At 44.8% G+C, this 25998-nt stretch overlaps 1 protein-coding gene across 4 annotated transcripts in view; it reads right to left on the bottom strand.

Annotated features, from left to right (window-relative positions):
• Positions 1 to 25998, bottom strand: part of LOC118367674 (chromodomain-helicase-DNA-binding protein 4-like) — a 70266-nt gene that overhangs the window by 39952 nt on the left and 4316 nt on the right. For all 4 annotated transcript variants that reach the window (XM_052489149.1, XM_052489150.1, XM_052489152.1 and 1 more), the window contains exons 11-18: positions 25341 to 25589; positions 24789 to 24992; positions 5246 to 5457; positions 3363 to 3494; positions 3023 to 3122; positions 2712 to 2903; positions 2045 to 2245; positions 1776 to 1913 (exon numbers count right to left, since the gene is read on the bottom strand). In XM_052489149.1, coding sequence (XP_052345109.1) covers positions 1776 to 1913; positions 2045 to 2245; positions 2712 to 2903; positions 3023 to 3122; positions 3363 to 3494; positions 5246 to 5457; positions 24789 to 24992; positions 25341 to 25589 — 1428 coding nt within the window. The remainder of the gene's footprint in view (positions 1 to 1775; positions 1914 to 2044; positions 2246 to 2711; positions 2904 to 3022; positions 3123 to 3362; positions 3495 to 5245; positions 5458 to 24788; positions 24993 to 25340; positions 25590 to 25998) is intronic.

The raw sequence follows: 25998 nt of genomic DNA, 5'->3' as shown, positions 1-25998 counted from the left end.
GTTATGGTACTGGTTATGACTATAATGGTTATGGTACTGCTTATGACTATAATGGTTATGGTACTGGTTATGACTATACTGGTTATGAATATAATGGTAATGGTACTGGTTATGACTATAATGGTTATGGTACTGGTTATGACTATAATCGTTATGACTATAATGGTTATGGTACTGGTTATGACTATACTGGTTATTGAATATAATGGTTATGGTACTGGTTATGACTATAATGTTATGGTACAGGTTATGTCTATAATGGCCATGGTACTGGTTATGTCTATAATGGTTATGGTACTGGTTATGTCTATAATGGCCATGGTACTGGTTATGACTATAATGGCCATGGTACTGGTTATGACTATAATGGCCATGATACTGGTTATGTCTATAATGGTTATGGTACGGTTTATTGAATATAATGGTTATGGTACTGGTTATGTCTCTAATGGTTATGACTATAATGGTTATGGTACTGGTTATGTCTATAATGGTTATGGTCCTGGTTATGACTATAATGGTTATGGTCCTGTTTATGAATATAATGGTTATGGTACTGGTTATGTCTATAATGGTTATGGTAATGGTTATGGTACTGGTTATGTCGATAATGGTTATGGTAATGGTTATGTCTATAATGGCCATGGTACTGGTTATGTCTATAATGGTTATGGTACTGGTTATGTCTATAATGGCCATGGTACTGGTTATGTCTATAATGGTTATGGTACTGGTTATGGTCCTGGTTATGTCTATAATGGTTATGGTACTGGTTATGTCTATAATGGTTATGGTACTGGTTATGACTATAATGGTTATGGTAATGGTTATGGTACTGGTTATGTCTATAATGGTTATGGTACTGGTTATGTCTATAATGGTTATGGTAATGGTTATGGTACTGGTTATGTCTATAATGGTTATGGTAATGGTTATGTCTATAATGGCCATGGTCCTGGTTATGTCTATAATGGTTATGTCTATAATGGCCATGGTCCTGGTTATGTCTATAATGGTTATGGTAATGGTTATGTCTATAATGGCCATGGTCCTGGTTATGTCTATAATGGTTATGGTAATGGTTATGTCTATAATGGCCATGGTCCTGGTTATGTCTATAATGGTTATGGTACTGGTTATGACTATAATGGTTATGGTACTGGTTATTGAATATAATGGTTATGGTACTGGTTATTGAATATAATGGTTATGGTACTGGTTATGACTATAATGGTTATGGTACTGGTTATGACTATAATGGTTATGGTCCTGTTTATGACTATAATGGTTATGGTACTGGTTATTGAATATAATGGTTATGGTACTGGTTATGACTATAATGGTTATGGTACTGGTTATGACTATAATGGTTATGGTCCTGGTTATGACTATAATGGTTATGGTACTGGTTATTTAATATAATGGTTATGGTACTGGTTATGACTATAATGGTTATTGTACTGGTTATGACTATAATGGTTATGGTACTGGTTATGACTATAATGGTTATGGTCCTGGTTATGACTATAATGGTTATGGTACTGGTTATTGAATATAATGGTTATGGTACTGGTTATGACTATAATGGTTATGGTACTGGTTATGACTATAATGGTTATGGTCCTGGTTATGACTATAATGGTTATGGTACTGGTTATTTAATATAATGGTTATGGTACTGGTTATGACTATAATGGTTATTGTACTGGTTATGACTATAATGGTTATTGTACTGGTTATGACTATAATGGTTATTGTACTGGTGTGTGTCTGACCTTTGACTGGTTGTTCTTCAGCCTGTGTGCCTCATCCACCACCAGACAGGCCCAGTCTATAGAGCCCAGCACAGCCTGGTCTATAGTGATCAGTTCATAGGACGTCAGCAGGACATGGAACTTCACCGATGAGTCTTTCTGCAGAGGAACAGAGAGAGAGGAAGGGGGCAAAGGATTAGGGGGTAACAACAAAGATATAATGAACAACAATAACAACCATGACAGCACCTTATCAGTCTCCCCATCCTCCCATCCCATTCGTCTCTCACCCTCATCTTAGAGGCCTTCTTGCCCCCCCGGATGGCATTGCCCTCGAAGGAGAACTCGTTTTCTCTGATGACGGCTCTGCTGTCCTTGTCTCCTACGTAGGTCACCACGTACATGTCCGGGGCCCACAACTCAAACTCTCTCTCCCAGTTAATGATGGTGGACAGGGGGGCGCTCACCAGGAACGGGCCCTTTGAATGACCCTGGAGAGGTGGAAGGTCAGGGGTTAATAGGTGAGTGAGTAAAACAGTTTAGGTGAATCAGAAAAGAGAAGTGCCTAAGTCCGATTTAGATGCTCTGCCCTTATCCCCTAACATTGGACTGATCATTCACGTCACTAGGTATTTAGCAGTAGGGTAATAACTCAACCTAGCCTTCTGATAAGACTAGCTGGACTTTGCTTGTATTTGTCCCAGCCTGCCTTTAGGACAGAGTCCCTCTTTTTGGACTAGTTCCCTTTGATGGGCGGTTTTATTGTTTGTCCAGGGTTTGGCAGTGAAATTATTGACAAGGGAAGGCAGACTGGACGAGAGACACAAACTTACATACACACAAGATATCTCTCTCACACACACACACACGCTGAAACACATCGCTGTGGAATCAGATGACCACATCCTTTTGCCTATCCAGCACACACAGACCCCAATACAGACCCTACCAACACACCTCTTTGTAGAGTGAGTAGAGGAAGACAGCGGTCTGGACAGTCTTGCCTAGACCCATCTCATCAGCCAGTATAGTGTCAGTAGCCTGAGCCCAGGAGAAACGCAGCCAGTTGAGACCCTCCAGCTGGTAGGGGTGCAGCGTTCCCCCTGTAGTGTCCAGGTAGTCTGGCTGATGGTCAAACTTGATGGTGGGCTGGAGGGGAAGTGGAAGTGGACATCTTCATTTACATTACAGAGCAGAATCATGAATCAATGTGAATAGAAGATTTGGACGATTCACATGAAAAGGAACAAGGAAGTACCCGTACTTACATCCACCACAGGGTTAGCAGGGGGTTTCTCACTCTTCTTCACTTTAGCTATCTTCTTCAGCTTCTTACCAGGCCTGCCCTCATCCCCCAACATCAACTCTCTGAGAGAGAGAGAGAGAGAGAGAGAGAGAGAGAGAGAGAGAGAGAGAGAGAGAGAGAGAGAGAGAGAGAGAGAGAGAGAGAGAGAGAGAGATGGAAGAGGGGGTAGGTAGAGAAAGATGGAAGACATGAAGAGGATTAGATTATTGCGTCAGGTTACTTACTATAGGTTGCTATAGGTTACTATATTTATCAGAGTTTTGTGTGCATGTATTGTTGAGTGTGTGCGTGTTTGTGTGTACCTGTGGTTCCAGTAGGTCTGCTTATATTGGTCGTACTCTGGGATGTCCATCTCCTCACTCTCCCAGGAGGCCTGGTCGTAGGCCAGATCCCTCCACTTGATCAGGTAGTGCACGTTGTTCCTCTTATCCACACTGGAGAGAGGAGGAGAGGGGAAGGAGAATGATGATATTATGGTTTACATCTGTATTGATACAAATAGGGTACAGAGGTGTTAAACAAACTATTGCCATTTTTACAACAAATAAACAGCCTTTTCCTTTACAGAGCTGACTTTGACACGCCTGTGTTAGGAGGTAGTATGTTTTCGTCTCTGCGTTAGACCACTCGATTTCGTCCCTGCGTTATATTAACATCGAACATGTCACCATTCCTAGGAGAGGGGGTGACCTTGATAATTTATTGTTAAAACGAGAAGCTGCCTGGATCTTTACCTTAAAGACCCTTGCTCCCTTCAGTCTCAACGTAGACTTTGATCTGAAGCCATTCTTGTGATTATTGTGACTTTGCCATTGTAATTGTTTGTAAGCTTGTGTAGTCAAATTAATTTATGATCGTATGTTATCCATTTGTTGTTTGTATGCTGTTCTTTGTATTCCATTTTAATATTTGATTATTAACCAATGATATTAGGCCACTCTTGGCCATGATTACAGTCACCTGTGTCTTTTGAAACTACATAAACGAGTCATCCTGCAGTGTTTGTGATTATACCCTGATGAAGACAGCTTGGCTGTCGAAATGTTGGTAATTACATTTTTGCATCTGAGCTCCTAGAGTGTACGACTCTCTTTTATTTTCAAGTTTCTACTCCGCTAGCCAGCACCTCGTCTAAGAAGGTGTGCGTAGTATGGTAGTATGTTACCTATGCTGTGTTGTGTTAGCGTGTAAAACCCAGGTGTGTGTGTGTGTGTGTGTGTGTGCTAGCGTGTTTATCCCAGGTGTGTTTGTTAGTGTGTGTATCCCAGGTGTGTGTGTGTTAGCGTGGGAATCCCAGGTGTGTGTGTGTGTGCTAGCGTGTTTATCCCAGGTGTGTTTGTTAGTGTGTGTATCCCAGGTGTGTGTGTGTCAGCGTGGGAATCCCAGGTGTGTGTGTGTGTGCTAGCGTGTTTATCCCAGGTGTGTGTGTTAGCTCGCCTCCCTACCACTGAGGAAGTACAGTTCCCGCTCAGCCCTGTCAAAACTGTTCGCTGCTCTGGCCCCCCAATGGTGGAACAAACTCCCTCACGACGCCAGGACAGCGGAGTCAATCACCACCTTCCGGAGACACCTGAAACCCCACCTCTTTAAGGAATACCTAGGATAGGATAAGTAATCCTTCTCACCCCCCCCCTAAAAGATTTAGATGCACTATTGTAAAGTGGCTGTTCCACTGGATGTCATAAGGTGAATGCACCAATTTGTAAGTCGCTCTGGATAAGAGCGTCTGCTAAATGACTTAAATGTAATGTTAAATGTGTGTGTGTGTTAGCATGTGTACCCCAGGTGTGTGTTAGCGTGTGCACCCCAGGTGTGTGTGTGTTAGCGTGTGTACCCCAGTTGTGTGTGTGTGTTAGCATGTGTACCCCAGTTGTGTGTGTGTTAGCGTGTGTACCCCAGGTATGTGTGTTAGCGTGTGTATCCCAGGTGTGTGTGTGTTAGTGTGTGTATCCCAGGTGTGTGTGTGTTTGTTAGCGTGTGTATCCCAGGTATGTGTGTGTTAGCGTGTGTATTCCAGGTGTGTGTGTGTTAGCGTGTGTATCCCAGGTGTGTGTGTGTTTGTTAGTGTGTGTATCCCAGGTATGTGTGTGTTAGCGTGTGTATCCCAGGTGTGCATGTTAGCGTGTGTATCCCAGGTGTGTGTGTGTGTTAGCGTGTGTATCCCAGGTGTGTGTGTGTGCGCTACCTGTGGTTGAGGATGCGGTGGATCATCAGCCACTCCATCTTGACTCCGTAACGGTAGAACTCCTCCTCCATGTGAACATACAGGGGGTCCTTGTTCTTCCTCTTAGTGCTCTTGTCATCGTCCCCCTCCCCTCCGAAGTCCACCAGCGGGGGCTCGTCCATGTCAGTCTTCCTCTGGTAGTTACGGAACATCACCTGGCAGTTCAGCTCCAACTGGAGGGAGGGAAAAGAGTGAAGAGGGAAAAACGATGAGTCTACTCTCTATGTAGTACATAAGGATGAAGACATTGAGCCTAGGGCTGTTGCGGTGACCGTATTACTGCCACACCGGCAGTCATGGCGGCAGTAAAATTCCATGTAATCCTTTTATGCACTCTGGACATGCTTTGGTAGTACCCAACTTACTACCCAACTACCATCAGGTCCTAATGGTCTGGTACTCAGGGCTCTACTGTCCCTCCATCAGTTCCTAATGGCCTGGTACTCTGGGCTCTATTGTCCTTCCATCATGTCCTATTCAGGGCTCTATTGTTCCTCCATCAGGTCCTAACGGCCTCGTACTCAGGGCTCTATTGTCTCTCCATCAGTTCCTATTGGCCTGGTACTCAGGGCTCTATTGTCCCTCAATCATGTCCTAATGGCCTAGTACTCAGCGCTCTATTGTTGCTCCATAAGGTCTAATGGCCTGGTAACTCAGGGCTCTATTGTCTCTCCATCGGTTCCTAATGACCTGGTACTCGGGGCTCTATTGTCCCTCAATCAGGTCCTAATGGTCTGGTACTCAGGGCTCTATTGTCCCTCTAACCACTCTGACATCAAAGCAAATGCAATGGGAAATCACATCAAACACTTATCATCAAAACAGAAGGCCTACCATACTTTTAAAACTCACCTCACTGTGATGATTTGAAGAAACAAGTTGAACAGCAGGTTGAAACAGTATAAAACATGGTTGTTGTGGATGTTGTTTCAAAGCCTAACATAACATGGACAGCGCTTTCTCAGGTGATGACTAATTCAAAACACCCTAACACATATTTGAGTTTATGCATAGGCTTATTTTTTAATTTTACCTTTATTTAACGATAGGCAAGTCAATTAAGAACAAATTCTTATTTTCAATGACGGCCTAGGAACAATGGGTTAACTGCCTGTTCAGGGGCAGAATGACAGATTTGTACCTTGTCAGCTCAGGGGTTTAAACTTGCAACCTTCCGGTTACTATTCCAACGCTCTAACCACTAGGCTACCCTGGCCCAAGATCAAAAAAATGTGTTGTGTCTTTACAATACATAGCCTAACGCATATTACACACGCGTGTCGTGTCCCCTGTATATATCGTCTCTTTTTCGTTTTACATATTTTTCTTCGCATATCTTTAAAAACATTTTGCTAAACCTAAGCTTCCAAATACTCTCCTGCAACCCGCCTCACCCAATGTAGCTACTTTTTCCTAAAGTATTTATATTTACTTGGAACCGAAACCCCTCAACTGAAGCTAGCCAGCTAACCACCAGCTATGCTAGCGGTCTTCAGCTAACCGGTCATCAGCTAACCTTTAGCTCGGAAAGCTCTCGCCAGTTCGAACAACGCGACGCTAACCAGAGCATAACGGACCTATTTATTTTTTATCCCTGGATTCCCACCGCAAACGGAACATTTTTCAGCTGGATCTTCACAACTAGCTATCGAGCTAAACCGCAACCCTGGTTGATTACTCCTGGCTAGCGTTTCCACCCACTTAAATTGAAGCTAGCCCGGCCAGAGCCCCTGTGCTACCACCGTAGCATACTCCTGGGCTACAATACCCGGACCCACGACCGGTCTATCGATGTCACCGCATGAAGAGGAATAAACAGACTCACCCCATCGCGACGTCCCCCAAAGGCAAACTCTCTAGCCCTTGCTATCTCCTTGCTTGCTAATTCGGCCTGCTAACTGCTAGCTTGTTTAGCCCAGGTCCGCTAACTGCTACCTTGTTTACCCCGGCCTGCTAACTGTTAGCTTGTTAGCACAGGCCTGCTAACCGTCTGCATCGCCGCGTCCCAAACACTCAGTGGCCCATATGTACTTTCTATCTCTTCCCGATTTAAAAGAAAATAGTTTATACCTTCCGGAAACCTGCCTCACCAAATGTTATACGGAATCGCTATTATTTTAAATTTTTAGAACACACTCAAGAACCCCCAGAAGCTAACCAGCTAACTAGCTACAAGCTATTTAGTCATTGTTAGTTTTTTAACCTGGATAACACTCGCCAGTCCAGCTCCCCTGCCCCATCCACCGCTGCCCCCTGGACACTGATCACTTGGCTACATAGCTGATGCACGCTGGACTGTCCATTAATCACGGTACTACATTCTGCTTGTTTGTTTTATCTGTCGGCCCCGTTGCCTAGTCAACGCCATTTTACCTGCTGTTGTTGTGCTAGCTGATTAGCTGTTGTCTCACCTACTGTTTTAGCTAGCTTTCCCAATTCAACACCTGTGATTACTGTATGCCTCGCTGTATGTCTCTCTCAAATGTCAATATGCCTTGTATACTGTTGCTCAGGTTAGTTATCATTGTTTTAGTTCACAATGGAGCCCCTAGTCCCACTCCTCATACCCCTGATACCTCCTTTGTCCCACCTCCCACATATGCGGTGACCTCACCCATTACAACCAGCATGTCCAGAGATACAACCTCTCTCATCATCACCCAGTGCCTGGGCTTACCGCCGCTGTACCCGCACCCCACCATACCCCTGTCTGCGCATTATGCCCTGAATATATTCTACCATGCCCAGAAACCTGCTCCTCTTATTCTCTGTCCCCAACGCTCTAGGCGACCAGTTTTGATAGCCTTTAGCCGCACCCTCATACTACTCCTTCTCTGTTCCGCGGGTGATGTGGAGGTAAACCCAGGCCCTGCATGTCCCCAGGCACCCTCATTTGTTGACTTCTGTGATCGAAAAAGCCTTGGTTTCATGCATGTCAACATCAGAAGCCTCCTCCCTAAGTTTGTTTTACTCACTGCTTTAGCACACTCTGCTAACCCTGATGTCCTTGCCGTGTCTGAATCCTGGCTCAGGAAGGCCACCAAAAATTCAGAGATTTCCATACCCAACTATAACATCTTCCGTCAAGATAGAACTTCCAAAGGGGGAGGAGTTGCAGTCTACTGCAGAGATAGCCTGCAAAGTAATGTCATACTTTCCAGGTCCATACCCAAACAGTTCGAACTACTAATTTTGAAAATTACTCTCTGCAGAAATAAGTCTCTCACTGTTGCCCCCTGCTACCGACCCCCCTCAGCTCCCAGCTGTGCCCTGGACACCATTTGTGAATTGATTGCCCCCCATCTAGCTTCAGAGTTTGTTCTGTTAGGTGACCTAAACTGGGATATGCTTAACACCCCAGCAGTCCTACAATCTAAGCTAGATGCCCTCAATCTCACACAAATCATAAAGGAACCCACCAGGTACAACCCTAACTCTGTAAGCAAGGGCACCCTCATAGACGTCATCCTGACCAACTGGCCCTCCAAATACACCTCCGCTGTCTTCAACCAGGATTTCAGCGATCACTGCCTCATTGCCTGTATCCTCTACGGTGCCGCAGTCAAACGACCACCCCTCATCACTGTCAAACGCTCCCTAAAACACTTCTGTGAGCAAGCCTTTCTAATCGACCTGGCCCGGGTATCCTGGAAGGACATTGACCTCATCCCGTCAGTTGAGGATGCCTGGTCATTCTTTAAGAGTAACTTCCTCACCATTTTAGATAAGCATGCTCCGTTCAAAAAATGCATAACTAAGAACAGATACAGCCCTTGGTTCACTCCAGACCTGACTGCCCTCGGCCAGCACAAAAACATCCTGTGGCGGACTGCAATAGTATCGAATAGTCCCCACGATATGCAACTGTTCAGGGAAGTCAGGAACCAATACACGCAGTCAGTCAGGAAAGCTAAGGCCAGCTTCTGCAAGCAGAAGTTTGCATCCTGTAGCTCCAACTCCAAAAAGTTCTGGGACACTGTGAAGTCCATGGAGAACAAGAGCACCTCCTCCCAGCTGCCCACTGCACTGAGGCTAGGTAACACGGTCACCACCGATAAATCCATGATTATTGAAAACTTCAACAAGCATTTCTCAACGGCCGGCCATGCCTTCCGCCTGGCTACTCCTACCTCGGCCAACAGCTCCGCCCCCCCCGTAGCTCCGCCCCCCGCAGCTCCTCGCCCAAGCCTCTCCAGGTTCTCCTTTACCCAAATCCAGATAGCAGATGTTCTGAAAGAGCTGCAAAACCTGGACCCGTATAAATCAGCTGGGCTTGACAATCGACCTTGCCAAGGCTTTCGACTCTGTCAATCACCATATTCTTATCGGCAGACTCGGTAGCCTCGGTTTTTCGGATGACTGCCTTGCCTGGTTCACCAATTACTTTGCAGACAGAGTTCAGTGTGTCAAATCGGAGGGCATGCTGTCCGGTCATCTGGCAGTCTCTATGGGGGTGCCACAGGGTTCAATTCTCGGGCCGACTCTTTTCTCTGTATATATCAATGATGTTGCTCTTGCTGCGGGCGATTCCCTGATCCACCTCTACGCAGACGACACCATTCTATATACTTTCGGCCCGTCATTGGACACTGTGCTAACTAACCTCCAAACGAGCTTCAATGCCATACAACACTCCTTCCGTGGCCTCCAACTGCTCTTAAACGCTAGTAAAACCAAATGCATGCTTTTCAACCGATCGCTGCCTGCACCCGCATGCCCGACAAGCATCACCACCCTGGATGGTTCCGACCTTGAATATGTGGACACCTATAAGTACCTAGGTGTCTGGCTAGACTGCAAACTCTCCTTCCAGACTCATATCAAACATCTCCAATCGAAAATCAAATCAAGAGTCGGCTTTCTATTCCGCAACAAAGCCTCCTTCACTCACGCTGCCAAGCTTACCCTAGTAAAACTGACTATCCTACCGATCCTCGACTTCGGCGATGTCATCTACAAAATTGCTTCCAACACTCTACTCAGCAAACTGGATGCAGTTTATCACAGTGCCATCGGTTTTGTCACTAAAGCACCTTATACTACCCACCACTGCGACTTGTATGCTCTAGTCGGCTGGCCCTTGCTACATATTCGTCGCCAGACCCACTGGCTCCAGGTCATCTACAAGGCCATGCTAGGTAAAGCTCCGCCTTATCTCAGTTCACTGGTCACGATGGCAACACCCATCCGTAGCACGCGCTCCAGCAGGTGTATCTCACTGATCATCCCTAAAGCCAACACCTCATTTGGCCGCCTTTCGTTCCAGTACTCTGCTGCCTGTGACTGGAACGAATTGCAAAAATCGCTGAAGTTGGAGACTTTTATCTCCCTCACCAACTTCAAACATCAGCTATCTGAGCAGCTAACCGATCGCTGCAGCTGTACATAATCTATTGGTAAATAGCCCACCCATTTTCACCTACCTCATCCCCACAGTTTTTATTTATTTACTTTTCTGCTCTTTTGCACACCAATATCTCTACCTGTACATGATCATCTGATCATTTATCACTCCAGTGTTAATCTGCAATATTGTAACTATTCGCCTACCTCCTCATGCCTTTTGCACACATTGTATATAGACTCCCCTTTTTTTCTACTGTGTTATTGACTTGTTAATTGTTTACTCCATGTGTAACTCTGTGTTGTCTGTTCACACTGCTATGCTTTATCTTGGCCAGGTCGCAGTTGCAAATGAGAACTTGTTCTCAACTAGCCTACCTGGTTAAATAAAGGTGAAATAAAAAATAAATAAAAAATAAATAAAACTGATTTAAGATGTCTGGTACTCATGGCTCTTGCCTAACAAATGTGAGTAATTGCCTTTGAGTGTGGACTGCATTATTATTATTATTTAAAAAAAATCTATATTTAATTTAACCTTTATTTAACTAGGCAATTCATTTAAGAACAAATTATTATTTACAATGACAGCCTACTGGGGAACAGTGGGTTAACTGCCTTGTTCAGGTGCCCAACGACAGATTTCTACCTTGTCAGCTCGGGATTTGATCCAGCAACCTTTCGGTTACGGACCCAACACTCTTATATTTCTGTCTCAGCTGCTCATATTAAGCACATGTTCCACTATAAAACCGAAGCAGCCTGATTTCTGAGACATTCTATGGTTTGTATCACTCACAACTAAAATTGACAAATAACTATTACATCTAGCATATAGGACCTGTTTCAAGTGATCACTTTCTCACTCAACATAGCCACTTCATATGCTCCTTAAATGGGAAAAATCTCCTTTCTATTTTATTCAGCTATTTTCAATTATATCCTTCTTAAATAAAATAATGGCACGGAACTTATAAACATATTGTCACACCTACTTCAGCTCCCTCACCTCCAGCGCGCGACATCACCGGTCTACTAACCACCGGAACTAGCTATTATATTACTCACACCTGTTCCTCATCATTACACACACGTGGCCATCATTTTCCCCTTGATTTCGCCCCCTTTATTTAGCCCCCAGTTATCATCAGTCATTAGGTGGTATTGTTTTCTCTCGTGTTCAGAATGCTTCTCATGTTTGTTCTTTTGTATCGTTTCATGAAGATGGCGCTGACAGAGATGGTTGCCTCGTTTCGAGTCCTTAGGAAACTATGCAGTATTTAGTTTTTTATGTATTATTTCTTACATTGTTAGCCCAGAAAATCTTAAGTGTTATTACATACAGTTGGGAAGAACTATTGGATATAAGAGCGACGCTAAGTTACCATCATTACGACCAGGAATATGACTTTCCCGAAGTGGATCCTTTGTTCGGACCACCACCCAGGACAGTAGATCTAATCCCAGACACCGACCAAAAACAACGTCGCCGCAGAAGAGGCAGACGGAACGGCCCCCTGGTCAGGCTCCGTAGGCGTGCACACCGCCCACTGCTTCCGAGTATACTACTTGCCAATGTTCAGTCTCTTGACAACAAGGTAGACGAAATTAAAGCAAGGGTTGCCTTCCAGAGAGACATCAGAGATTGTATCATTCTCTGTTTCACGGAAACATGGCTCTCGGGATACGTTGTCGGAGTCGGTTCAGCCACCGGGCTTCTTCATGCGTCGCGCCGACAGACATAAACATCTCTCTGGGAAGAAGAATGGCGGGTGTGTATGCTTCATGATTAACGACTCATGGTGTAATCATAATAACATACAGGACCTCAAGTCCTTCTGCTCACCAACCTAGAATTCCTTAGAATCAAATGCCGGCCATAATATCTCCCAAGAGAATTCTCATCAGTTATCATCACAGCTGTGTATATACCCCCTCAAGCAGACACCACGCCGGAACTTTACTGGACTCTATGTAAACTGGAAACCATATATCCCGAGGCTGCATTGATTTTATCTGGGGTTTTTAACAAAGCAAATTTGAGAACAAGCCTACCTAAATTCTATCAGCATATTGATTGGAGCACTTGCGCGGGCAATACACTCGAACACTGCTACTCTAACTTCTGCGATGCATACAAGGCCCTTCCTCGCCCTCCCTTCGGGCAAATCCGGGCAGAAACTCAAACAGGATGTACCCGTAACTAAAGCCATTCAACACTGGTCTGACCAATCGGAATCCACGCTTCAAGATTATTTTGATCACTCGGACTGGGAAATGATCCGGGCTGACTCAAAGATTAACATCGATATATATACGGACTCTGTGAGTGAGTTTATAAGGAAGTGCATTGGAGATGTTGTACCCACTGTGACTATTAAAACCTACCCTAACCAGAACCGTGGATTGATGGCGTCATTCGCGCAAAACTGAAAGAGCGAACCACCGCATTTAACCATGGATAGAGGACTGAGAATATGGCTGAATACAGTGTAGTTGTTCCCTCTGCAAGGCAATCAAACAAGCGAAATGTCGGTATAGGGACAAAGTGAAGTTGCAATTCAATGGCTCAGACATGAGACGTATGTGGCAGGGTCTACAGGAAATCACGGACTACAAAAAGAAAACCAGACACGTCACGGACATCTCACTTCCAGACAAACTAAACACCTTCTTTGCCCGCTTTGAGGATAATATAGTGCCACCCTCTCCTTATCTGTGGCCGACATGAGTAAGACATTTAAAAGTGTTAACCCTCGCAAGGCTGCTGGCCCAGATGGCATCCCTAGCCGTCTCCTCAGAGCATGCGCAAACCAGTTGGCTGGTGTGTTTACAGACATATTCAATCTCTCCCTATCCCAGTCTGCTGTCCCCACATGCTTCAAGATGGCCACCATTGTTCCTGTACCCAAGAAGGCAAAGACAACTTAACTAAATGACTATGTGCTTTGAGAGACTAGTCAAGGATCATATCACCTCCACCTTACCTGCCACCCTAGACCCATTTCAGTTTGCATACTGCCCCAACAGGTCCACAGATGATGCAACCGCCATCACACTGCACACTGCCCTATCCCATCTGGACAAGACAAATACCTATGTAAGAATGCTGTTCATTGAATATAGCTCAGCATTCAACACCATAGTACCCTCCAAGCTCATCATTAAGCTGGCGGCCCTGGGTCCCAACCCCGACCTGTGCAATTGGGTCCTGGACTCTCTGATTGGCCGCCCCCAGGTGGTGAAGGTAGGAAACAACATCTCCACTTCTGTGACCCTCAACACTGGGGTCCCACAAGGGTGCATGCTCAGCCCCCACCTGTGCTTCCTCAGTCACTTCAACCTCCGTATCACCGCTTGGTACGGCAACTGCACCGCCCACAACCGTAAGGCTCTCCAGAGGGTGATGAAGTCTGCTCAACGCATCACCGGGGGCAAACTACATGCGCTACAGCACCCAAAGTCACAGGAAGGCCAAAAAGGACAACAACCATCCGAGCTACTGCCTGTTCACCCCGCTACCATCCAGAAGGCGAGGTCAGTACAGGTGCATCAATGCTGGGACCGAGAGACTGAAAAACAGCTTCTATCTCAAGGCCATCAGACTGCTAAACAGCAATCACTAACTCAGAGAGGCTGCTGCCTACATAGAGACTCAAATCACGGGCCGCTTTAATAAATGGATCACTAGTCAATTTAAACAATGCCACTTTAATAATGTTAACATATCTTACATTACTCATCTCATATATATATACTGTACTTTAAACCATCTAGTGCACCTTTCCTATGCTGTTCGGCCATCACTCATCCATATATTTATACGTACATATGTCACGTCCTGATCTGTTTCACCTGTTCCTGTTATTGTCTCCACCCCCTCCAGCTGTCACTTATTTTCCCCAGTGTATTTTTCCCTGTGATCCCTGTCTCTCTGTGCCAGTTCGTCTTGAATGCTAGTCAAGTCAACCAGCGTGTTTTTCCCGTACTCCTTTTGCTATTCTTTTTTTCATAATCTTCATGGTTTTGACCCCTGCCTGACTCTGGACTACTTTCCCACCTGCCTGATCATCCTGCCTGCCCTGACCTTGATTCTGCCTGCCCTTCGGTACCATTTGGACTCTGAACTGGTTTTGACCCTTTTGCTTGTCCACGACCATTCTCTTGCCTTACCTTATTGGATTAATAAATATTGTAAGACTCCAACCATCTGCCTCCTGTGTCTGCATCTGGGTCTCACCTTGTGTCATGATACATATTCTTATTCCATCTCTTTAGATTTGTGTGTATTAGGTAGTTGGGGAATTGTTACATTACTTGTTAGATATTACTGCACTGTCGGAACTAGAAGCACAAGCATTTTGCTACACTCACATTAATATCTGCTAGCAATGTGTATGTGACCAATAACATTTGATTTGATTATTAAACTCACCTTCTACACCTGTTTCCTGACTCCCGGCATATACGTTACAGAATACCACCTAACAATATGGAAGCATCAGAAGATAAAAACCTTCTTCTAGACAGTCAATGAACCGGGTCATCTACTCCACCAACACCACAACCAACTGGCATAACTGGGTACAACCATGAGGGAAGTCCTCCGTGTTGTCCACCGCCTCGACACCACCAGCGAGGTTCTCCATACCCCTATCAGAGGGCCTCCTACCATGGGTCATCACAGTGAGCCAGTCCCCCAGCCCACCCAGCCGATGCCTGACTATCCCTTCCAGAGAAGTATGACGGAACTCCATCGAAATTCCGTGGCTTCCTACTCAAGTGCTCCCTCTACTTCCCCTGGGGCGGCAGCGTAGCCTAGTGGTTAGAGCGTTGGACTTGTAACCGGAAGGTTGCGAGTTCAAACCCCCTGAGCTGACACGGTACAAATCTGTCGTTCTGCCCCTGAACAGGCAGTCCACTGTTCCCAGGCCGTCATTGAAAATAAGAATATGTTCTTAACTGATTTGCCTGGTTAAATAAAGGTAAAAATAAAAAAATAAAAAAATCAGATGGGAACCCCCATCATCGAGAGGTCCAAGGTTGCTACGGTCCGCATGGGAGGAGGAACTGGGTTACTATGAGAGGTTCATGGCTCTGTTCAGGGCGGTCTTCGACCAACCTCCAGAGGGCAGAGGGAGGTGAGCAACTGTTCCAACTCCAGCAGCGTGCCCAGACCACTGCGGAGTGCGCCCTCACCTTTCAGAATGTGGCAGCCTCCAGTAGATGGAATGAGCTGGCGCTCCGTACTCTATTCCGCAGTGGACTGCGCACGGAGTTCCAGACACAGTAGGCATGTCGGGATGACAACATATCCGTCTGGATAACCTTCTTCGGGAGCACAGGTGTCCACCTCGCCACTCGCCTCCCTCCTTTGGCTGTCCTGAGGCAGAGCCTGAACCTATGGAGGTTGAGGCCACACACCTCTCCACAGCAGAGCAGGCTCCGCCAGTCTCTGGAGAGGGAGCCCGCTCCTGCTACCTGCCCTCCAGAAGGTATTTACGTCCCCATGGGGGTGAGAGATCAGCTGTTGACATGGGGACACACATCCCTCTGTCGCTGGATACCCAGGTATCACCCGCACCATCCAATCCTCCACGAGAAATACTGGTGGCCCACCTTGGCGTAGGACGTCGCCCAATATGTCAACTCATGCTAAACATGAACCCAATCCAAATCTCCCTGGCACGCTCCAGCAGGAAAACTACTTCCCCTTCCCATGCCTCAGCGGCCAATAAACGTTGTAACTGATCTCCCCTTTCTGATGGTTTTACCACTATTATGGTTGTTGTTGACAGATTCTCTAAATCCCCCCATTTTATCCCTCTCTCCATTTTATCCCTCTCTCACCTACCACTCTCCAGGTCACTATTATTCCAGCAGGTCTTCCGGTAGTACAGTCTTCCAGAGGACATCGTTACCAACCGTGGTCCCCAGTTCACATTGCGGGTCTGGAAACCTTTATGAAGAAGCTGGGGGTCACGGTCACCCTCACATCCGGGTACTGAATGCGGAGGTCTGGAGATGCTAAAGGTGTTAATGTTTTTTTGTATCCCCCATATATATAACATTCTATTGGTTGCAAGAATTTTGTATAATAATTTAAATTGAAAAATGTGAAGTTTTGAATCCGTTGTCGTTTTGCATGTCAATTCATAAACCATGTGCCATGGAATCGGTACAGTGCCTTGCAAAAGTATTAATCTCCTTCGGCATTTTTCCTATTTTGTTGCATTACAACCTGTAATTTAAATGGATTTTTATTTGGATTTCATGTAATGGACAAACACTAAATAGTCCAAATAAATTAAGTGACATTTTTAAAAATGACTTGTTTCAAAAAATGCCAAAAAATAGAAATACGGAAAAGTGGTGTGCGTGCATATGTATCACTCCCTTTGCTATGAAGCCCCTAAATAATGTGTGGTGCAACCAATTACCTTCAGAAGTCACATAATTAGTTAAATAAAGTCCACCTGTGTGCAGTCTAAGTGTCACATGATCTCAGTATAGTACACTGCTCAAAAAATAAAGGGAACAAAAGTCAATCACACTTCTGTGAAATCAAACTGTCCACTTAGGAAGCAACAGTGATTGACAATAAATTTCACATGCTGTTGTGCAAATGGAATAGACAACAGGTGGATATTATAGGCAATTAGCAAGACACCCCCAATAAAGGAGTGGTTCTGCAGGTGGGGACCACAGACCACTTCTCAGTTCCTATGCTTCCTGGCTGATGTTTTGGTCACTTTTGAATGCTGGCGGTGCTTTCACTCTAGCGGTAGCATGAGACGGAGTCTACAACCCACACAAGTGGCTAAGGTAGTGCAGCTCATCCAGGATGGCACATCAATGCGAGCTGTGGCAAGAAGGTTTGCTGTGTCTCTCAGCGTAGTGTCCAGAGCATGGAGGCGCTACCAGGAGACAGGCCAGTACATCAGGAGACGTGGAGGAGGCCGTAGGAGGGCAACAACCCAACAGCAGGACCGCTACATCCGCCTTTGTGCAAGGAGGAGCACTGCCAGAGCCCTGCAAAATGACCTCCAGCAGGCCACAAATGTGCATGTGTCTGCTCAAACGGTCAGAAACAGACTCCATGAGGGTGGTATGAGGGCCTGACGTCCACAGGTGGGGGTTGTGCTTACAGCCCAACACCATGCAGGACGTTTGGCATTTGCCAGAAAACACCAAGATTGGCAAATTCGCCACTGGCACCCTGTGCTCTTCACAGATGAAAGCAGGTTCACACTGAGCACGTGACAGACGTGACAGTCTGGAGGCGCTGTGGAGAACGTTCTGCTGCCTGCAACATCCTCCAGCATGAACGGTTTGGCGGTGGGTCAGTCATGGTGTGGGGTGGCATTTCTTTGGGGGGCCGCACAGCCCTCCATGTGCTCGCCAGAGGTAGCCTGACTGCCATTAGGTACCGAGAAGAGATCCTCAGACCCCTTGTGAGACCATATGCTGGTGCGGTTGGCCCCGGGTTCCTCCTAATGCAAGACAATGCTAGACCTCATGTGTCAGCAGTTCCTGCAAGAGGAAGGCATTGATGCTATGGACTGGCCGGCCCGTTCCCCAGACCTGAATCCAATTGAGCACATCTGGGACATCATGTCTCGCTCCATCCACCAACGCCACGTTGCACCACAGACTGTCCAGGAGTTGACGGATGCTTTAATCCAGGTCTGGGAAGAGATCCCTCAGGAGACCATCCACTAACTCATCAGGAGCATGCCCAGGCATTGTAGGGAGGTCATACGGGCACGTGGAGGCCACACACACTACTGAGCCTCATTTGGACTTGTTTTAACGACATTACATCAAAGTTGGATCAGCCTGTAGTGTGGTTTTCCACTTTAATTTTGAGTGTGACTCCAAATCCAGACCTCCGTGGGTTGATAAATTTGATTTCCATTGATCATTTTTGTGTGATTTTGTTGTCAGCACATTTAACTATGTAAAGAAAAAAGTATCTAATAAGAATATTTCATTCATTCAGATCTAGGATGTGTTATTTTAGTGTTCCCTTTATTTTTGCTGCGATTACAGCTGTAAGTCGCTTGGGGTATGTCTCTATCAGTTTTGCACATCGAGAGACTGACATTTTTTCCCATTCCTCCTTGCAAAACAGCTCGAGCTCAGTGAGGTTGAATGGAAAGCATTTGTGAACAGCAGTTTTCAGTTCTTTCCACAGATTCTCGATTGGATTCAGGTTTGGACTTTGACTTGGCCATTCTAACACCTGGATATGTTTATTTTTGAACCATTCCATTGTGGATTTTGCTTTATGTTTTGGATCATTGTCTTGTTGGAATACACATCTCCGTCCCAGTCTCAGGTCTTTTGCAGACTCCATCAGGTTTTCTTCCAGAAGGGTCCTGTATTTGGCTCCATCCATCTCCCCATCAATTTTAACCATCTCCCCTGTCCCTGCTGAAGAAAAGCAGGCCCAAACCATGATGCTGCCACCACCATGTTTGACAGTGGGGATAGTGTGTTCAGGGTGATGAGCTGTGTTGCTTTTATGCCAAACATAACGTTTTGCATTGTTGCCAAAAAGTTCAATTTTGGTTTCATCTGACCAGAGCACCTTCTTCCACCTGTCTCCCAGGTGGCTTGTGGCAAACTTTAAATGACACTTTTTATGGATATCTTTAAGAAATGGCTTTCTTCTTGCCACTCTTCCATAAAGGCCAGATTTGTGCAATATACGACTGATTGTTGTCCTATGGACAGAGTCTCCCACCTCAGCTGTAGATCTCTGCAGTTCATCCAGAGTGATCATGGGCCTCTTGGCTGCATCTCTGATCAGTCTTCTCCTTGTATGAGCTGAAAGTTTAGAGGGACGGACAGGTCTTGGTAGATTTGCAGTGGTCTGATACTCCTTCCATTTCAATATTATCGCTTGCACAGTGCTCCTTGGGATGTTTAAAGCTTGGGAAATCTTTTTGTATCCAAATCCGGCTTTAAACTTCTTCACAACAGTATCTCGGACCTGCCTGGTGTGTTCCTTGTTCTTCATGATGCTCTCTGCGCTTTTAACGGACCTCTGAGACTATCACAGTGCAGGTGCATTTATACGGAGACTTGATTACACACAGGTGGATTGTATTTATCATCATTAGTCATTTAGGTCAACATTGGATCATTCAGAGATCCTCACTGAACTTCTGGAGAGAGTTTGCTGCACTGAAAGTAAAGGGGCTGAATAATTTTGCACTCCCAATTTTTCAGTTTTTGATTTGTTAAACAGTTTGAAATATCCAATAAATGTCGTTCCACTTCATGATTGTGTCCCACTTGTTGTTGATTCTTCACAAAAAAATACAGTTTTATATCTTTATGTTTGCAACCTGAAATGTGGCAAAAGGTCGCAAAGTTCAAGGGGGCCGAATACTTTCGCAAGGTACTGTAAATTATATCACTGAAGCCATTGACAAAAAACAGCACTCTGTCTCACTTTTTATTGATCTCTCTAAGGCTTTTGATACAGTTGATCATGTTATACTAAGGCAGAGATTGTCGAGTGTAGGTCTTTCGGAGCATGCAGTTGCATGGTTTGCTAACTATCTGTCTGATAGAACTCAGTGCACTCAATTTGATGGGCTTATGTCTGTTAAATTGTCTGTCTTGAATGGTGTGCCCCAAGGCTCTGTACTTGGTCCTCTCTTATTCACTATTTATATAAATAATTTAGACAAAAATGTCCAAAATGCATAACTTCATTTTTATGCTGATGATACTGTTATTTACTGTTGTGCCTCATCTCTTACAAAAGCTTTCCAGAATATGCAAACTGCTTTTTATACTGTTCAACATACCTTGTGTCAATTGAAGCTTATCCTCAATACTGACAAAACTAAACTACGGGTGTTTTCTAATGCAATAAATAGACCTCTGAACCTTTCACCTATTACTACTACCTGTCGGGGCAAGGAGATTGAGGTTGTAACCTCATATAAATATCTTGGAATTTTAATTGATGACGGCCTCTCTTTTAAATTGCATATTCAACAACAACAACAAAATTGCATATTCAACAAAGATTTTATTTTAGGAATAAGGCCTGTTTTCCTGGTTTTTACTAGATTACTTGTGGTTTTTCATGTTGTCTGTCTATATTCTTTTTATAATGACTTAGTACTGGCCAGGGCGCTCTTGAAAAATAGATTTTAATCTCAATGAGCCCTTCCTGGTTAAATAAAATAAATAAAAATGTCAATTTGTTTTGTCTTATTTTCCCACACACCTGGTTTACATTTCCCTCATTACTTACCGTTTATTTAACCCTCTGTTCCTATGTCTGTGTGTGAAATTGTTTATTGTTAAGGTTGGCTGGTTTACGCCGGGATTTGTTTTATTACCTGTGCTTTGTGGCAGCCGGTACTTTGTACTTGGGTTTTTGTACTTTGTGATGCCTCTCTTGTTCATTGGGCATTTGTTTTGTGACGCGGATGCGTTCTGTGCAAATGATTGCCTTAGTAAAGTGCTTTTTCCACTCATCTCTGCTCTCCTGCGCCTGACTTCCATGCACCAGCTACACTCACCCCTTGACAGGACAACCTTGTTTTACTCCTCGACAGTTTGAAACTTTCTGAGATGTAGCCATTATTTACTATTTTACACCTAGGGTTACGATACATAACTTTAACATATTTTATAAGATATTTTCCAAAATTGAAATATTCCAAGCATCTCTATATAAACTCCAGTCGTTGTTTATCAAAAGCATTTTCAATGTCAGCTATGACAACCAGGCCTGGTTTCCCAGATATTTCATAGTATTCTATTGTTTCCAGTACTTGTCTTTTCTTATCTCCAATGCATCGTCCATGTAAAAAAACTGTCTGATTAGGATGAATAATATCTGACAAAACCTTTTTAATTCTATGCACCAGGCATTTAGCTAGAATTTTTGCATCACAACACTGAAGTGTAAGAGGCCTTCAATTACATTTTTTAAATGGACTGGATCTCTATATATACCACTTGGATCCTGTTTCAGTAATAATGATATCAGACCTTGTTGCATGTCCGATAATCTACCATTCATATAGGAGTGGTTAAAACATGCATCTAATGGTCCTCTGAGTATATCAAAAAAAGTTTGGTATACTTCCACTGGTATACCATCCAGCCCTGGAGTTTTCACGGACTTAAAGGCTTTAATTGCATTAAGAAGTTCCTCCTCTATAATTTGGCCTTCACATGAGTCTTTCTGTACAGATGTTAATTTAGATTATTAAAAATCTAAAAATCCATACAATTAGCTTCGGTTAGTGGAGATGGAGGAGACAAACGAAAACATATTCTTAAATTACATTACTCCTCTTTCAAAATATAGTTCAAATCAAATCAAATTGTATTAGTCACGTGCGCCGAATACAACCTTACAGTGAAATGCTTACTTACGAGCCCATAACCAACAATACAGTTTAAAAAATAATACAGATAAGAATAAGAGATAAAAGTCATACGTAATTAAAGAGCAGCAGTAAAATAACAATAGTGAGACTATATACAGGGGGGTACCGATACAGACTCAATGTGCGGGGGCACCGGTTAGTTGAGGTAGTATGCACATGTAGGTAGAATTATTAAAGTGACTACGCATAGATAACAACTGAGAGTAGCAGTGGTGTAAAGAGGGGGAGGGGTAGCAGAGAGAACAGTCGGTAGCAGAGAGCAGAGAGAACAGTCTATGACTGGAGTGGCTGGAGTCTTTGGCAAATTTTAGGGCCTTCCTCTGACACCGTCTGGTATAGAGGTCCCGGATGGCAGGAAGCTTGGCCCCAGTAATATACTGGGACGTTCGCACTACCCTCTGTAGTGCCTTGCGGTCGGAGGCTGAGCAGTTGCCATACCAGGCAGTGATGCAACCAGTCAGGATGCTTTCAATGGTGCAGCTGTAGAACCTTTTGAGGATCTGAGGACCCATGACAAATCTTTTCAGTCTCCTGAGGGGGAATAGGTTTGTAGGTTTAGCTTATTGATGAGCTTTGAGGGCACTTTGGTGTTGAACGCTGAGCTGTAGTCAATGAATAGCATTCTCACATAGGTGTACCTTTTGTCCAGGTGGGAACGGGCAGTGTGGAGTGCAATAGAGATTGCATCATCTGTGGATCTGTTGGGGCGGTATGCAAATTGGAGCTGGTCTAGGGTTTCTGGGATGATGATGTGAGCCATGACCAGCATGTCAAAGCACTTAAATGGCTACAGAGGTGAGTGCTACGGGTTGGTAGTCATTTAGGCAGGTTACCTTCGTGTTCTTGGGAACAGGCACTATGGTGATTTGCTTAAAACATGTTGGTATTACAAACACGGATAGGGAGAGGTTGAAAATGTCAGTGAAGACACTTGCCAGTTGGTCAGCGCATGCTCGCAGTACACGTCCTGGTAATCCGTCTGGCCCTGCGGCCTTGTGAATGTTGACCTTTTTAAAGGTCTTACTTACATCGGCTGTGATCGCACAAGTCTTCCAGAACAGCTGGTGCTCTCATGCATGTTTCAGTGTTATTTGCCTCGAAGCGAGCATAGAAGTACTTTAGCTCGTCTGGTAGGCTCGTGTCACTGGGAAGCTCTCGGCTGTGCTTCCCTTTGTAGTCTGTAATGGTTTGCAGGCCCTGCCACATCCGACGAGCTTCAGAGCTGGTGTAGTACAACTTGATCTTAGTCCTGTATTGATGCTTTGCCTGTTTGATGGTTCGTCAGAGGGCATAGTGGGATTTCGTATAAGCTTCCCGGTTAGAGTCCCGCTCCTTGAAAGCGGCAGCTCTAGCCTTTAGCTCAGTGCGGATGCTGCCTATAATCCATGGCTTCTGGTTGGAGTATGTACGTACAATCACTGTGGGGACAACATCATCGATACACTTATTGATGAAGCCAAAGACAGATGTGGTGTACTCCTCAATGCCATCGGAGAAATCCCAGAACATATTCCAGTCTGTGCTAGCAAAGTAGCTTAGCATCTGCTTCATCTGACCACTTTTTTATTGATCTAGTCACTGGTGCTTCCTGCTTTAATTTTTGCTTGTAAGCAGGAATCAGGAGAATAGAATTATGGTCAGATTTGCCAAATGGAGGGCAAGGGAGAGTTTTGTATGTGGCACTGTGTGTGGAGTATAGGTGTTCCAGAGTTATTTTTCCTCTGGTTGCACATTTAACATGCTGATAGAAATTTGGTGAAAACGGATTTAAGTTTCCCTGCATTAAAGTCCCCGGCTACTAGGAGCGACGCCTCTGGGTGAGTGTTTTCTTGTTTACTTATGGCGGAATACAGCTCATTCAATGCTGTCTTAGTGCCAGCCTCTGACTGTGGTGGTATGTAAACAGCTGCGAAGAATACAGATGAAAACTCTCTCGGTAGGTAGTGTGGTCTACAGCTTATCATGAGATGCTCTACCTCAGACGATACTCTACCTCTACCTGAAATGAGCAATTGCTCGAGACTTCCTTAGATATCGTGCACCAGCTCATGATTTCGGTGAATCATGAGTGACTCCATCATTTGTAACACATTTTTTCAAAACATTTTTTTCTTCAAAACAAACTAAAAATAATTTGGTGCATTTTCCCCATATTCCATCCAGTTCGCTTTATTTTTATAATATATTACACTGGATCTTTCTAGAATAAGTTCCTCCGTTTCTTTTTGTTTTTCCTCGTAACTTATTCTGTGCCTCTATGGTACGGTTTTTATTGCTATCTATCTTTACTGTTAGTCCTTCAATTTCCTTTGTTAATTAATATGTACTCTTTTGACCTAAATTGCTTTTGTTTTATCGATGAGTACTAAATTGCATGGCCTCTAAAGGCACATTTAAAAGTGTCCCATACAATAAGGGCATTTGATGTACCTATGCTATGTTGAAAAAAGTAAGTTATAAATTCTTCTGTCCTAGTTAATCATCCAGTAGGCTTTGATTAAATTTCCGATATCCTCGCCCATGTGGAAATTCTGTAACAGTAATATATATACCAATTATGTGATAGTCCGAACGCATTCTGTCCCCTAATGTGTTTATATTAATTTATGGTCAATTACCATGAGACCGGCAGACTTTTGCATGACAATAACAGTCTGACAAAATGTAATGGCCACCACAGCCCTAATTGATCCTGCATATTACAGTGGCATATTGCTGGTTGTGCGTGTTACCTGTAGCTCTTGAACCCAGGAGCAGTGCCAGTAAGACATGTTGCACCATTTGACAAAGAACTGCCTCTCTGGTCGGCCGGCCAATGGGACAGGGTCTGGGGCCTCGGCTGGGAGGTCCAGGGGGCGGGGCACAGGTGTAGGGGGCGGAGGTTCACCCCACTTCCAGGTCAGAACCTTCTGGACTTTACCCTTCATGCCCGGGCACTAAGGGAAATTCAGGAACAATCAGATAAACATTCACAAAGAAATATCTTGTGTAAAAAATACCTACTTTGTCAATCATGTCAACACTACATATTGCATTTCTATCTGCAATCTTTCGTCATTATACATTTTAAAAACAACGCCAGCATATACGAGGAGAGATCGTAAATGAGAGTGAAATGGCAGCTGTATAGCTGACTCAACTCAAATCAAGAATTCCATATGAAGCCACCAACACAAGTATAATAGAACATGTTCCCCTTAATAATAATGTACATCCAACACCCATAAGTTCAGATTCATTCTCTCTCTCTCTCTCACAGACATACACAGGGTGGCAGGGCTCACCATGCAGCGTGGGCAGATCCATTCCCCGTTGGGTATCTCGGGGAGGGGGGGGTTGAGACAGTGGATGTGGTAGGAGGAGGTACAAGTGTCACAGCACAGCAGCTCTCCTCCATCCTTACACACCCTGCAGAACTCTATGTGATGGTCATCCTCCTCCTCTACCCATCCCTCATCCCTCCCCACCTCCTCGTCCTCCCCCTCTCCCTCAGACAGCTCCTCTCTGGCCTCCCACTGGATCCCCTCTTTCTCCTGCAGGGAGGGAGGGAGGAACAACAAGAGAGTGGGAGGAGAGAGCATGAGGGGGAGGGGGGACAAGAATGCGGGAGGGGTGCGGCGGAGGGGGTAGTGCGAGTGCAGGAAGGGGAGTGAGGAGGGAGAGGGAAGGAAGGTGTTGAGAGGAAATGAGAAGAGAGGGGAGTGGAATGATGGAGGGGAAGCGAGAGTGGGTGAAAGGGGGCAGAACAAGAGAGGGGAGGTGAGAGTAGGGGAGGAAGGGGGGTGATGAAGGACAAAGGGAAGGAGAGTGAAAGATAGGAGGAGTGAAAGAGAGAAGGACCAGGACAGAAAAAGGTCAATATCAGAAATAGGATATCACACCAATCTTTAGTCATTAAAGAGAAAATACATACAGTGTATACAAGCAATATGGTGTAAACTC

This window comes from Oncorhynchus keta, chromosome 31 (assembly GCF_023373465.1).
Source record: "Oncorhynchus keta strain PuntledgeMale-10-30-2019 chromosome 31, Oket_V2, whole genome shotgun sequence".
Lineage (NCBI taxonomy): Eukaryota > Metazoa > Chordata > Actinopteri > Salmoniformes > Salmonidae > Oncorhynchus > Oncorhynchus keta.
Note: the sequence above shows the minus strand (reverse complement) of the source record. Positions and strands in the feature narration are given on the sequence as shown.